General features: G+C 32.6%; 1 protein-coding gene across 1 annotated transcript; it reads right to left on the bottom strand.

Moving 5' to 3' along the window:
• LOC124834494 (protein NRT1/ PTR FAMILY 3.1-like) lies at positions 1–3,473 on the bottom strand. The gene is made up of 4 exons (XM_047309195.2): positions 3,324–3,473; positions 2,291–2,508; positions 1,265–1,824; positions 1–1,020 (listed from the first exon to the last, which is right to left on the bottom strand). Exons 1-4 carry the CDS (start codon positions 3,451–3,453, stop codon positions 129–131), a joined length of 1,800 nt encoding a protein of 599 aa, XP_047165151.1. The 5' UTR covers positions 3,454–3,473; the 3' UTR covers positions 1–128.
• Between the last annotated feature and the right edge of the window lie 11,327 nt (positions 3,474–14,800).

Below are 14,800 nucleotides of genomic sequence, written 5' to 3' on the forward strand. Positions count from 1 at the left end.
TAACTTTATTAATCCCATTTAAAATACGATTAATTTTCTTTAAGATATACATGCGAGGAATTGATCAAGTACAAGGACTTGAATATGAAATTGTAAATTATCTTCTGGTACATCCTTACATATACAACCTAAGTGACAGAAGAGATGTTTTGTTTGTCTTGTTCCAAATCTTGGAGATTATTAACTTGACTAATTTCCTCGAGGGACTTGTAAGTGTAAAAGCATGCACATATTAGAAAATAAATGAGATTGAAAACTTGGATTCCACTGAGAAGATAAAAGTAGCAGTCCAATCTACCCCTGTTGAGGTTGGTATCAGGCAACCAGTTCCTTTCCTTGCCAGAATACTTGTGAACCAGTGAGACCATAACTGTGCCAACATAGTTCCCAATGGCAGTGGTTATGCAGTATAGAGCTGCAGCAGTGCTCCTCATGCTTTCCGGTGACTGATCATACAGAAATTCCAAATGGCCCACAACCATGAAAACTTCAGCAACCCCATGCAGACAATACTGAGGTACCAACCAGAACACACTCATAGGAATAGTTGCACTTGGACTGTCCAATAAGTCGTACTTGGCAGCAACTTTCTTTCTCTTCATTTCCACCCATGCTGAGACCAGTGTGGCTATAATGCTAACCACAAAACCTACTCCCATTCTTTGTAGGGTTGTGATTCCTGAAGGGTTTTTTGTGAACCTACGGATAAATGGAATAAAAAGCCGTTCGTAGAGAACAACACCTACCATCAAGGTTAGAACAGTGAAAATGCTCATGCTCGCTGGGGGGATTTGGAAGGTGTGAAAGAGGTGTCTATCCATTGTGCGAGCCTGCAGAATCACAAAATTATGAGACGATGATGCAGCTATCAGCAAAATTCCTGAGGCCCAAATTGGAAGCATTCTAATGATGGATTTTAGCTCCTCAACTCTGTGTACCGTCGCTAATTTCCACAAGTCTGGTGCTGCATTTGGATCTCTTGCTTCTTCTTCTGTGACAATTGCAGCCTTGTCCAAACATCTGCATGTATAAAAACTAGTTCAATCTTGCAGATGGGGTAGTCCAAACATACATATATCTAGTATAGATAGATAGATAGATATAAATATAATAGCTGCAACTAATAATGACTGCGGGTGTTCATATTATGAATATCGTGTGTACTTTGTTTTTTCAATGTTAGCCTATTATATTCAATCACCATGATTTGGTGGGTTGGTTTGAGTGTGAAATTTTAAACTAGCATATTGTTGAAGTGACATACTTGAATTGATGAGAGTGTAGAAGCCTTCCTTCGGAGGAAATAGCAGCATCTAGCTGCCAATTTTGGTACAAAAGCTTGTGATCCTGGGGCAAAGGCTCCTTTCTCTTCTTTACAGCAGCAACAACTACTTGTGCCAAACGAACGATTGGACTACCATTTGGTTTGACGGTTCTATAGAGTGGTGAGCCCAACACAAAGACAATGATGGATATGAGCATGGCAATGGTTGGAATTCCAAGACCCCAACCCCATCCCATGTTGTCTTGAATGTAAACCACAATGGTCAAAGCACTTAGAGAAGCCAAGCCCATGCAGAAGGAGTACCAATTGAAGAGGTTCCATTTCCTTGATGCTACTCCTGTTTTGGTCATGTCAAATTGGTCTGCTGAAAAGGTGACAACACAGGGTCTAATGCCCCCTGTGCCAAGGGCTATGAGTAAAAGAGAGACGTACAGTATCCACAGCTGAGAGGATGAGGCTTCTCTGCAGTTCACCTGTGTTGAGCATGCTGGGGGACGCAGATGGGGTAGTATAGCTGATAAAGTTATAACAATCAATCCCTGTATCAAGAACAATGGTGTGCCCAAATTATATGGTGTAAGAGTTATTATATTTATTGAGGTTAAATCATTTTTTAATCTGTGAACCTGGACGTACGAAATTAGAACGCGTTTGGTCTCACATTTTGATATTCATATTTTAAAAAATAATAAATATCTAGTAACAAATCCAACGTTCATAACCTGGCTTGCAACGAGTCCGAAAACGAGGGAGAAGCTTGCAGTTCAAGCACTCCAATTGTTGTGACGCATATGGATACACAAGGATCCCATTGTAGATCTCGTCTTTGTAATATATTATTGTTTTACAACATATTTTGGACAAGAACGAATTCCAATATATCGTAAAAGTTTAGAATAAAAAACATATTTAAACCTGTTTATTATGATTTAAATGGATGAAAGTTGCATATTGAAGCTTTGATGAGAATGAGTGAAATTGTAAAAAGAGAAGAGTGTAATAAACCAGTTCATAGATGAATGAAGCGACAACAATAGTCCAAAACCGGCCAGCGAACGAGTCAGCAATTAGAGCACCAAAAAGAGGAGTAAAACTCGAAGTTCCAGCGAAAGTAGTGAGCAAGTTGGAGGCAGGTACCATTGCCATGTTCAACTGTTGAGTCAAGTAGTTTATCATGTTCGCATGAAAACCAGAACTTGCAAATCTGTCACAAAATTCATTTCCTGCACAACACCCAACAATTCTAAGTTAATTACTCTTGTTAACCTAATTATTAACATGATTCTTATTCTTATCTCACACTATTAATTAATTCAATAAATATGTATTTAGTATTGCCATTATATATGTTTTATATTCATTTCTAGATAATAAATAAAGATCCATTTTATCTTCTAAAAATAACAGGATTAGCATTTTGTCAATGGCATTTTGTCATGGACAATGATACAGATCCATTTCTCATCATAAGATATCTATTGCATATATTTTTTATTACATTATATATCCAATAAAAATATATATTATATTTTCTCCGTTCGTGAAACATTTTCTTTTCGTAACTGCCACAGCCAGCACTAACAGACACTGGACTTTGGACTGCAGGAATGCATTATTGGTTCTTTAATATATTATCTGAATTATTTTTTATTATTTGTTAAAAATGATTAAAAAAATAATTTTGAATTTGCTAATAGATCTGAATGTGTTTAGAGAAACTCTGACTAACATTTCTGGTAACTTTTTTCTTCCATACTTTTTATTTTCTTCTTTTTCGTGCAACCAAAGATTAAATTTAAATATAAAAGTGAAGCAATACAAAATTCCAAACACTGCTAACAAAAAAATTGCATATTCCAGAATACGAGTGTTTTAAGGCACCAAAATTATGAATAGAGATGATGATTTAGTTCACTTTCCCTGTCTTGAATCTTGGACTATGTGAGTCAAAGTGATGATTTGAAGCAACAGATTGATAGGAAAAAAGAAGCTAAAAATTAGCAGAAATGAAGATAGGAAATGAAGAAGTAAGATGTACCAAGGATGAAGGGTAATGTTCTGATGCCTCCTCGTCGATGGTTTTTACGGTGTAGAAGCTCTTCTTTCTCCGCCACCTCGCCGCTGTCTCTAATGTTAATGTTGTTCTCTGCCTCCATGTTTAACAGCATATGCCATACACTCACCGATGTTGTCTATATGCCTCTGAATACACCTCACATTGTAATATATATATACAGAGAGAGACAGATTAAGATTCATTTGTACCCAATGTAAAAATTAGGATTAAAAAATTTCTTTCCATTTATTTATTTTTAACTAAACAACATCTACTTCTTATATTTCTTACTTCCCTTATTTTTTTCTTTTTGTTTATCCTTTCTATCAAACTCGGCATAAACATAACGTGATAATTTGTCATATTTACTACTAGTTTGACATAACATGTAATAAATGTTGTTGATTTATTTTTATAATTTTAAGATACTAATTTTTTTTTCTCAATGTAAACTAAGAAAAAGATTTAACACTTTGAAAAAGAAACAAAAAGAAAAAGATGTAACAATAAAAATCAATAACTCACTAAATCACCATATTATTAGAGGGAAATTATAAATTATTTACAAAATTTTAAAGATGGATATTTATTTTACATATTTTTAGTGGTGAAAATTTAATGATAAATTTTAGGTAATAAATAATTGTTGTAATATACTTAAATTCTGTTGGTAACCTTTTGAGAATTTTGGTAGATTCAAATATGGAAACATTAGTTATAACAAATTATATTCTTTTTTTAACACTCATAACTATAAAAATGTGGAGATTTTGAATTTTTACATTTGATTATAAAATATAATACTATTTAAGTTTTTTTTTTTATCAATACAAACTGGTATAAATTTAAAAAATTATTTTATTTGTGTTCACAATTTGATATTAGAATCTAAATCAAAAATCAATAAGTGAGAATTAGAGAAATATGTGAAGATCCTGAAATCACATGAGATATTGATTGAAACATTTGTAAAAGTGAGTTCTTAAGAAACAATAGGAATGGTAAAACCCATCAAATACATACAACAAGTGATCCCAAAATTTGATGAACATTATCAGCATTGAGTAAAATTGATGAAGAATTTCCTTCTGTTAAAGGAATATTGGCATTTAGTGGAGCATGAAATTATAGTCATTCTACAAACAACTTAGGCATAATTCAAGTAATTGGAGGAGTAGAATTTGAAAACATTTAAAGATAAAACATTATTTTTATCAAGCAATTGACAGGGAAATTCTGTATACTATTTTAAATTATGAAACATCTACAAATATATGGGAGTCCATGAAACGAAAATTTCAAAGCTTAACACATGAAAAGAACACAACTACAAGTCTTACGCAAGGATTTTGAAACACTACAGACGAATGAAAAAGAGTCGATTTTGGTTGAACTTTAAATATAGCAAAAAGTATGAAAACATGTGGTGAAAACATGTATGAGAGTGTCATAACTGCAAAAATATTGTGGTATATGGTAACAAAATTTAACTATGTGGTATGTTTTATTGAAGAATCCAATAATATGGATACCATGACAATGGATGAACTACAAACAAACCTTCTAGTTCATGAGCAATAGGTGATGTTTTCTGCAAAAGAGAAGCAAGTAATGTAGATTGTGACCGATGTGAGAAGTGAAGAGGTAGAGGAAAAGGGAGAAGTAGAGGAGGATCTTATCACTATGACAAAAATGACTTTTTATACTTGTTAAAAAGGTTTTTTATACCGATTTTCGCATAGGTATAGAAGAATTCAATTTTTTATACTTGTCTTTAAACCAGAATAAAAAGTCTCAGCTTTTATACCTATTACTCTCAGAACAAGTATAAAAAATCTTATATGTTTCACACCTATTATTCCTAGAACAGGTATAAAAAATCATATATTAAAAAAATATACATTTTATTCACATAACAGGTTTAAAAAGTTTCACTTTTGTAGCTGTTAATTTTCTCTAACCAATATAAGGGTTTTAGTTATGATAATTTTTCTTCATGACATTACTTTCTATTTTCATATTTATCAAACATGATCATCATATAACAAGTTCATAATGAATAAAATGTTCAAGTTCAATAGGAAACACAAAAGAATGAGATGAACAAAAGAAAGTAATTTGTATTATGAAATGATGAATTACAAATCGTCTAAAACAAGTTATTGAAACTATCAATAGCAGGTAAAGCTAAATACAAACTTCCCAGACTAGTTAAAACAAGATTATAAGACTAATAGGTGGTATGTAAGACATGTATGCTCTTCTTTTTCTCCATTGGCTAGTGTTGTTCATATCAATTTTCAAGTTATGTCCAATGAAGTCTCAAAGTAGATTCACTTGGTCGTGCCTCAGTTTTGTATATCAAGTACATGTTTGAACCATATATTAGATATTTAAGTTCCTAAACAAGTTATGCAACACCTTTGCATATACAACATAAAGCGCACAAATGCTCAAATAAAGAATACGAGTGCAAATTCTAACACTATGAATACAATACATTAATTACAAAATCCATTCGATCTTCTTACATTAATTCCAACATTATAACATTTAGGCATTCATTCCCACGACCCAACTTTCCTTCTTGAGGTGCTTGCAACACAAACCACTATCTGATACATATTCAAAGGAGTAATGTAATGAATTCAGGAATATAAAACAAATGCGTAATTTTCAAGTACCAAATAGCTTAATTGAAACCTAAGGCCCTGTTCTTTTGAGTGGATTTGAGAGGATGGATTTGAGGGGATTTGAGAGGATTTGAAGATAATTTTTTTTGTCGTTTATTTGAGTGAATTTGAAGGTAAATGAGAGTGAATTTGGAAATAATTTTTTTTAATTTGTCATGTCAATACAATTCTATACTAATTCTCACAAAATTTATTTTCAAATTCACTCTCATTTATCTCCAAATTCACTCAAATAAACGACAAAAAAAATTATCTTCAAATCCTCTCAAATCCCCTCAAATCCATCCTCTCAAATCCACTCAAAAGAACAGGGCCTAAGTGTTGTCCGTCATGATTAAATAATAAACCACAATCAAAATGTAAAATAAAACTAATGTATTCAGTGCAGTATCTCGCTACCAGCTTATAAGTAATTATTTATTTAAATACTTTTTTAAAATAGTTAACTTCCAAATTCATTTAAGGATTTAGTTCATGTAATTGAACAATAGGATCAAATATGTTGAAATTTTAAAAAAATAATTTAGCTTATTTATATTAAATATAATTTTAAGCTCTAAAATATACACGGGTGGTCAATTGCATTTTTCTCTTTCATGTTTTGATGCATTATGTGGTGTATTTTTGTTGCGAAAAATAATATTAACAAAAGACATGAATATTATTTTACTAATAATAATTTTATCTAATTTTAATTTATACTCATTCTTATTCAAAATATATTTATAATTTATTATAATGTTCCATCAATTTAATTTTTAATTTCTTAGATTCAACACTTTTCTTTCTATTTTGTTTTCATTTTTTTGTCTTTCACAGTTCTACTCCCATATAAAGAAAACATAAATAATATACAATCTAATTATAGTTAAACATACACCTTCTATTTCAGCATAAATACAATAATTTTTGAAAAAGGTAACAAAGTTTTGAAACAGTTTAAAATTGTGTGTATACATATTTCAATCAAAATTCGTAAAGAATAGTTCATTTTGCTGACATTGTTTTCTAAGAAATACCTCTTCACATTTCAATCATGTTCTTCCCCTTTATATAATTTTGATATGTTCAACAATCTCTTGCACAATATTCCATTTGAATTTTCAAGTATACCAAGATATCTAATATAATCTTCCAAAATTTTCTACCAATGACTTGGTTGTGACCCTAGCATTGAAAATCAACACCACTCTGCATTTTGATTTGAGAATTGACCTTTTATAAAGACTTGTTGTCAGAATCATTAAAAACGCACCCAAAAACCCTCTGAACAGACGCCAGGTGTCAAGCGGAGGAGATCAGGAAACCAGATAGTGGAATGCAGGTGTCAGCAGATGAGCGGACGTTCGTTTGACGTGGGAAGCAAAAACTGAGTTTTGGAAAGTTTACGTCACACTCTCTGCATGCACCTTCTTCTCCAAACTCTGATATTCTCAAATTCTCCTCCTTTTCTCTAAAGGCTCTCCCTTCTCTCTACCAATTCTCACCCTTTCTCTTCTCCGATCTCCGTTCAGGCACCGTGGAAGTATTTCCAGCGTCAAGAGCTTCAGTTTGAACCGATCGGTTTAGGGTTCTGAACTGGTAAGTTCTTTATCTCGTTAATCGTTCGTTATCTGGTACATGCAAACCAAGTTCTGGTTGCACGAGTTCATAGTCTCTTTCTGAACCATTTTTGGTCTGTTGTTTGGTTAGTTGAAGAATTGTTGAACGTGAGGGTAGAAGGAATTGTGGTCAGGCGAACCTTAATTCTGCTTCTAGGAACGTTCGTTCACGCTCAGAAGTAAGGAAAGCTTATTAATTTAATTTGTATGATTATGTGTGTTGCATGAACGTTCGATGAATTGACTGCATTAATATATGATGGTTGATATGTTTGGGATTGTATGAAGTATGAAAATTTATTATGATATGAATGTATAAGTTATGAAACTATATGTTAAGAAATGAGGTGAATATAAATGAATTCTGAAAATTGAAATTTCACTATGATAGTGTACGTTCGTCACTAAATGGTCATTGACTGTTCGATAATGTTAGTATACTTGGTTAGAATTGGATTCTTTCATTTGGGAAGAATCTTAGTTGAGGACGAGCGTCTTCATGTTGTAATACTATGCTTGAGCGTTCGACCAAGCATAGTTGTATCTGGGTATTCTGTGATAAACTTAAATATATATATATATATATATATATATATATATATATATATATATATGTGTGTGTGTGTGTGTGTGTGTGTGTGTGTGTGTGTGTATTTGTATATTTTAGTTATTCTTAAACACTACTCAAATAGTATCTGATTATATTTATCAAGCCTATTCTCTATAAGCTTAGTAGCACTTGGTCTTATACCAAGTGTTCGTTCTAAGCAAGTATTTGGTCTTACACCATGCACTCGTTCTAGTTCCTTAAGCCAACTTCATAATAAGAGCGTTCGTTCAAGCCTAATAGGGTTCATTCACTATAGTGTTCAGTCTTTGACTGACATTCAGATGTTTAGCTACTTCAAAGGCTAAGTATATTTATTAACGTTCGGTTTCATCATGTAAATTCTTATAAGTATTATTCTTTGAAGTGTCTGTATTCATTGATTTCGGCCTAGAGTTTTAGCAATTGACATCATCTTTGAAGTGTTCATTTTAATCTTCCAAGAGTCAGTTCATTTAATTCACTCACTTCGTAAGTAACACTCGTTCTAGTAGTTCTTGTCATATATGATCTTACTCGGTTTCTTTCTCAACCTGATGGTAACCCACTTTGAACTTAATCCGTTCTGGAACTAGAGACCTCTCGGTCTCGCTCCAAGTGTTGGTCTCGTTCTGAGTTTAGCGGTTGAACATTCGGTATTTCGTACCCTTAGTGATCCTGGTACAACTGGTTAACTTGAGATGATTGATAATGAAAGATGAAGAGAATGTGATATGGATAAAATGTGTTGATTTTTGGACGAGCGTTCCGGGGAGGAACGATTCATGGTTGAATATTGGAATTGGTAAAGTATGAATATGATCATGCTAAGCTGGCGGTTCATCCTGATGTTCCGTGAGTACTCGTCCTCACGTAGAGGAGGGTAGGTCATCTGTGGGAACAGCAGGAGGTCCTAGTCCTTAGGGTTACTTTAAATAGATAGGACTAACCTCGGGTGGCGGCTGTTGAGGGTATCCCAGTTACTACATCACCCGGGTGCACGAACGTCGTAGCTACACAGACTTCATACAGTCCGGACAGTCAGTATAGTATTAGGCTTTGTATTAACTTATGATGATTTATCTTGTTTCTTTGATTGTGTGAAATGTATGTTTGGACATGAATTAAATTACATAAGCTTACCCTGTGTTTCCTGTCTTGTCATGTTGTATACGTTCGTCTTGTCATTGCAATGATCATCCGTGTGGATGTGAGCAGAAGGAGACGAGCTGTTGGAAGATGCGCTGGAAGAAGAGAACCTGGTCGAGGTAGAAGTGAAGACCGAACAGTAGGACGTTCGATCAGTAGTTAGTTTATAGTTAGGTGGTCGTTCGATCACCTTCCCTTTTGTTAAGTATGACCGTTCGGTATTTTTCTTTTGTAAACCGTTCGGTCAGAATTGTACTCCTGTACAACTTTGTTTTCTCGTACTGCTTTGTAAGGTCGTTCGGCCAGAACCGTACGCTCTTCTTAGTGTAAGACTGATCTGTATATTATTAAATGTGATTATTCTATTATATGGTTATAAACTGTATTTTTGGGATGTTACATTTGTTTATTTTATATGAGTAACCATTCTAATTGACAATGACATCTAATATCCAATTAAATCAAATACAAGATCCAGGTAGATATACTTGGACATGTATATATAATCATGTTTGTCCTTATAAATGAAAATATGTATGAACAAAGTACACTTAATCATGTGATACATGCTAATCTCATAACAAACAAAAAAGATAACAGATACTTGCCTTTAGCATGCCTAATCTTGAAAGCTTGCGACCAGTGCACCTTTTGGCATCGCATTGCCTAAAATCCTGAGTTGGAAAAAACCAATCATTCAAAATTCAAAGACGCATGACATGGCTTATGAATATAAGATTAGAATGCAGTCATGATACTTGAATGGTACTTTACAAGTCACACTAAATTTCATTAGCAAAAAACATTGGAGTGAGTTAAATTTGAAAAACTTGATTAAAGTGGTTCTCTCTACTAATGAGTAATGATACGATGCAGTATTAAACTGAGCACTTTATTTATAATTCTAATTACTCCCCATATATCCCCTACTTTTCCCTAGGGAAACAAGTAAAATAAAAACCAGAATAGATTTCCAGACATACCTTGCAAGTCAAATACTGATTCAGTAAACTTGTATGATTGAGAATTAATGAGCTTAAGGTTATCTTCGTGCTGTTTGATAATCTTAGATCTCTCTCTGATGTCATTGTTTAGATTCAGCTGAAACAGCAAAAGAAAATGACGTGGAAAAATATTAACACCATCAAAACTGTAAAGCACCAAAACATTTAAGCTACATAGTAATATTAACATGAAGTCATCCACAACATTTCAGAGTACATTTAAGAGTTTTCACAACCATAGTTGCAGCCAATTAACCTCAACATTTTTAGAACTTTTCACAACTGTAATTGTGGATGAATAGCCCACCACCTCAAGGTTTTTAGATTTTATGCGCCGTAATTGCAGTGAGTTAAGTATGATATATTCACACAGAGTTCTCTTACAATTCAATAGATCATGAAGAACCAGTAACCACCATTCGTACAAACCCAAATTGGGTCTCCCAAAATCCTTCATTATGCAGGGATTTATAGAATCTCAACCTATGATTTAAAAATTGAGGAGTAAAATGGACTAAACTGTAATAATAGAAAAATTGTTAACCATTGAAGAACCTGCGTACGAAAATCATGAACAGCGGAGATGAGGGGCACGAGTTGAAGGTGATGATCGATCTGCGTCTGAACATGGCGGAACTAATTCACTACGCTCCAACCCATGGCAATCATGTAAAGGTAACTCTTGTCTTTGCAACTTTCCACCAATTTCAACGCTTTCTTCAAAGCCTCTTGGAGACCATCCCATGGTTCCTTTGTCGCCAGCAGTCGTGCCACCTCAGCCGACTCCAGCGTCGCCAGCAGGTTCCCTATCACCCTCACCTGCTCCACCAAGCGCTCGTAGTTCCTGCTGTGCGCACTGGCGTTATCACTGCTCTCGCCACCCTCGTTGCGCTCAATCCTAGAACCTGTACTAGGTCTTCCATCTTCAATTTTGTGTTTGTTGTTCTTGTTTCTGTTTGTATATAGTGTAGAGAGACAATGAAAATTCAGAGAGACAATGAAAAATTCATACCTTATTGTCGAGCGAACCAGTCGTCGTGCAAGCCTTATCGGAGCATCCCATCACTAGCAGACCTTTGCGCCAGTTAGCCATTAGCATCGCGCACTATCCTTGCACAGCATTATCATCGCGCCAACCTTTTACCATTGCGAGCCTTTGCGCGAGATGCATCTCAAATCATGAGCATCGTCGCACCTTGACGTAAAAGAGAGAAAGGGATCGTAAACAGAGAAATGTGTGAACCAAAAATAGCGGTTATGATGTCTAATCGGTCTAAAAAAAGTTTTTCAATGTCATATCTGTTACTTCTATATTGGTTATACGTTTAAAAGCTATAGAAAAACGTTTTTATACCTCTTTTAAGCGTAACTGGTATAAAAATATTTATTATTTATTACAATTTTGCCATCAAATTATTTTTTACACCTAATTTTAGTTTAACGGTGTAAAAAGGTTTCTTTTATTTACAAAATTGTCACCACATCATTTTTTATACCTGATAGGTTTTAATAGGTATAAAAAGTCGCTATAAAAAACTTATTTTGCAGTAGTGTATCGACGCAGAGGAAGGGGAAGACAAGCATTCAATAAGGCTAAAATTGAATCCTTCAAATGTATGAGATATTTTCAATATGAATGTCCTATGTGGGAGAAGAAAGTGAATTATGACAAAATAAAGAATATGGTAGAACAAGATGATGAAAAAGATATCTGACTTGAGCGTCGAAGTGTCTTCTGCAGGTTAACAAATCATCGGGGTGGATTGTGTTATTGGAGAGGATTGGACGATCGAAAGAGAGCAGAGCAAGGAAGGACGACTGGCCCTCGGACCAATTCAACCGAAACAACAAATGTATTTTATGTTCCTGAGCTAAAAAATAATTTATTGAACATAGAAAAGAAGGTTGACTATAATCATTTAGAGCAAAAAGTGCAATGTTGTTCATCCTAAAAGAGGCCTAATTATGAGATAAAAAATGAGTGGAAACAAGATGTTTGTATTCACATCCACTAAAGGAGCAACAACTTGTTGTCAAGTGGATTTTACGCACGATTCTTAACGATGGCATAATCGGTTAGAACATTTAAGCTATGATGGCTTAAAAACACCGGTCATTAAACAAATGGTGAAATGGTTGCCTCCTATCACAACTCCCAAGGATCTATGTGCATAGTGCTTAGCAGGGAAACAACACTGAAATGAAATATCAAAGAAAAGTCTTTGGAGAGCATCAAAGAAGATACAGGTGGTTCAGGCTTATTTAACCAACTTCAAGCAGTAATAAAAGATATATCATAAGTTTTAATGATGATTTATCCCGAAGTATACTTTAAGTGAGAAATTAGAAACTTTTTCTTTATTTAAAAAATTCAAAACACAGGTAGAAAAGGAGACCGGAGAAAGCATTATTTGCTTACACACGAATAAAGGAGAAAAATTTACCTCCAAGGAACTTAACAAATTTTGTAAACCATGGCATTTGAAGAGAATTAACAGTTGCCTACATTCCTGAAAAAAAAAATAGAATCATTATAAATATTATTCTTTTGCATTCAATCAATAAACAATATGATTTGACTTAGGTTAACCTCTATACTTAAAAAAAAAACTGAATTTTATTTTACAAGCTTGTGTAACACAAAAAGTCATGTATCATCTATATAAACATAAATAATAAATAATGTTATATGAGAATATCGTGAGTGGTAAATTAAGAAGACGGAAAATAATTAATTTTATACTTAGTATATTTTTCTTTGAAGTTATATATGTAAATATAATTTGATATCTTTTAAAAAGAAAAGTTTATTTTGAAAAACAAATTAAAAAAATAATTTGTTTTCATCTTACACTAATTAATAGAATATTACAGCTACATACCAATGATAAAAATTAATTTATAAATTATATTTTCAGGTTTTTTCAAAAGCATTCTGTTTAATATTACCCTCCATAATAATGACAATAAATATAATAATTTACAAATGTTATCTTTTCCGCAAAATAGGGTTCGTAGGCATTATCATTAAGTAGAGACATGGCTTCTAAATGTGAAACTAAAATAGGAATCAAAATGACAAGCAATAAAAGACATTATTTTTGGGTAAGTAAATAAAGTTAATTATGATTATGTCCTTGCTTACGTCTGCAACACTTGAAGTTAGAGACTATGTTGTGTCACTGGAATAAAATCAAATATTTTCGTATGATGACAGATTATGCAATAATTTTAATTTGTGTTTTCGATACAATTATGCAGTTAGTACTTAGATTAATTAATCCTCACAAGAGATTGAGGTTCATAAGTGTCTGTTGCATAGTGTTGTCCGTGACACCTTGCTGAATACAATATACCGTATATATTTCCAAAGAGAGAAAGATTATAGACATGCTAATTTGAAGAACTAACCCTTTTAATTTTCAATGTCTAAAAAAGGAAGAGGAGAAAGAAGAAAATAGAAAGAAAAAAAATCAAAGTAATATTTACCAACAATTCTAATTAATTATCAAAATTTGTTGATAGTTATTAATAAATGTTGTTGAAGGAATAAGAGCTTTAATCGTAAACCTTATGAAGCTTGAGAAGTAGAGGCATATAATTTAAAAGAAATAAATAAATCAGAGTTATGGAGTTATGGATAGAAAGACAAACTTGTTCAGTAAAGTCAACAAGAATAATCGAAGAGACACCGGAGATTGGAAAGGAAATTGAATAGGTTTTATATTATGATTTAGCTTGGACTAAGAGTTAGAAAATAAACTTTATTAATTTTTGTTTAGAATTTTATTATTGAAACTACAATTTAAAGATAACTCTCACTAAATACAAATTTAATTCATTAAATTATATAAATGTGAAGGTTGACATTCAAGTAATAACAATTCAAGAACGTTCAAGACACATTGACGGAAAGAAAAAATAAAATAATATATATATATATATATATATATATATATATATATATATATATATATTATAGGTTTCTATATTTTCTTTAAAGAAATCCATGTATATTTATTATTACACCACATAAAAATAATATTTTTCTAATTACATTTTCAAGAAATACTAAACGAAGAAAATAAGAAATTATTTTCTATTCCAAGAGAATTTTGTCTAAACACATTTCTATTAATTCTTCTTGGGATTATATGTTATAGGTTATTTTTTGTTCTCCATTCTTAAACTCAAAGAGAGAGCATATATAGTCATTAGAATCATGAATCTCAAATCAACAAAAAAAAAAAGAAATTTGGAATTATTTGAAAAGCAAATATGTAGGAGATCAAAGGATACAAACTATATTTTTGGATGGATGTTTAAATGAAAGAAATATTTGTTAAACAACCAAAAGTTTTTGTCATTAAAGGATAAAAGTGTATAACATACATAACGTCTTATATGGATTAAAATGGATACCAAA

Source organism: Vigna umbellata, chromosome 5 (genome assembly GCF_029865625.1).
Source record: "Vigna umbellata cultivar VRB3 chromosome 5, Vumbellata_1.0, whole genome shotgun sequence".
Lineage (NCBI taxonomy): Eukaryota > Viridiplantae > Streptophyta > Magnoliopsida > Fabales > Fabaceae > Vigna > Vigna umbellata.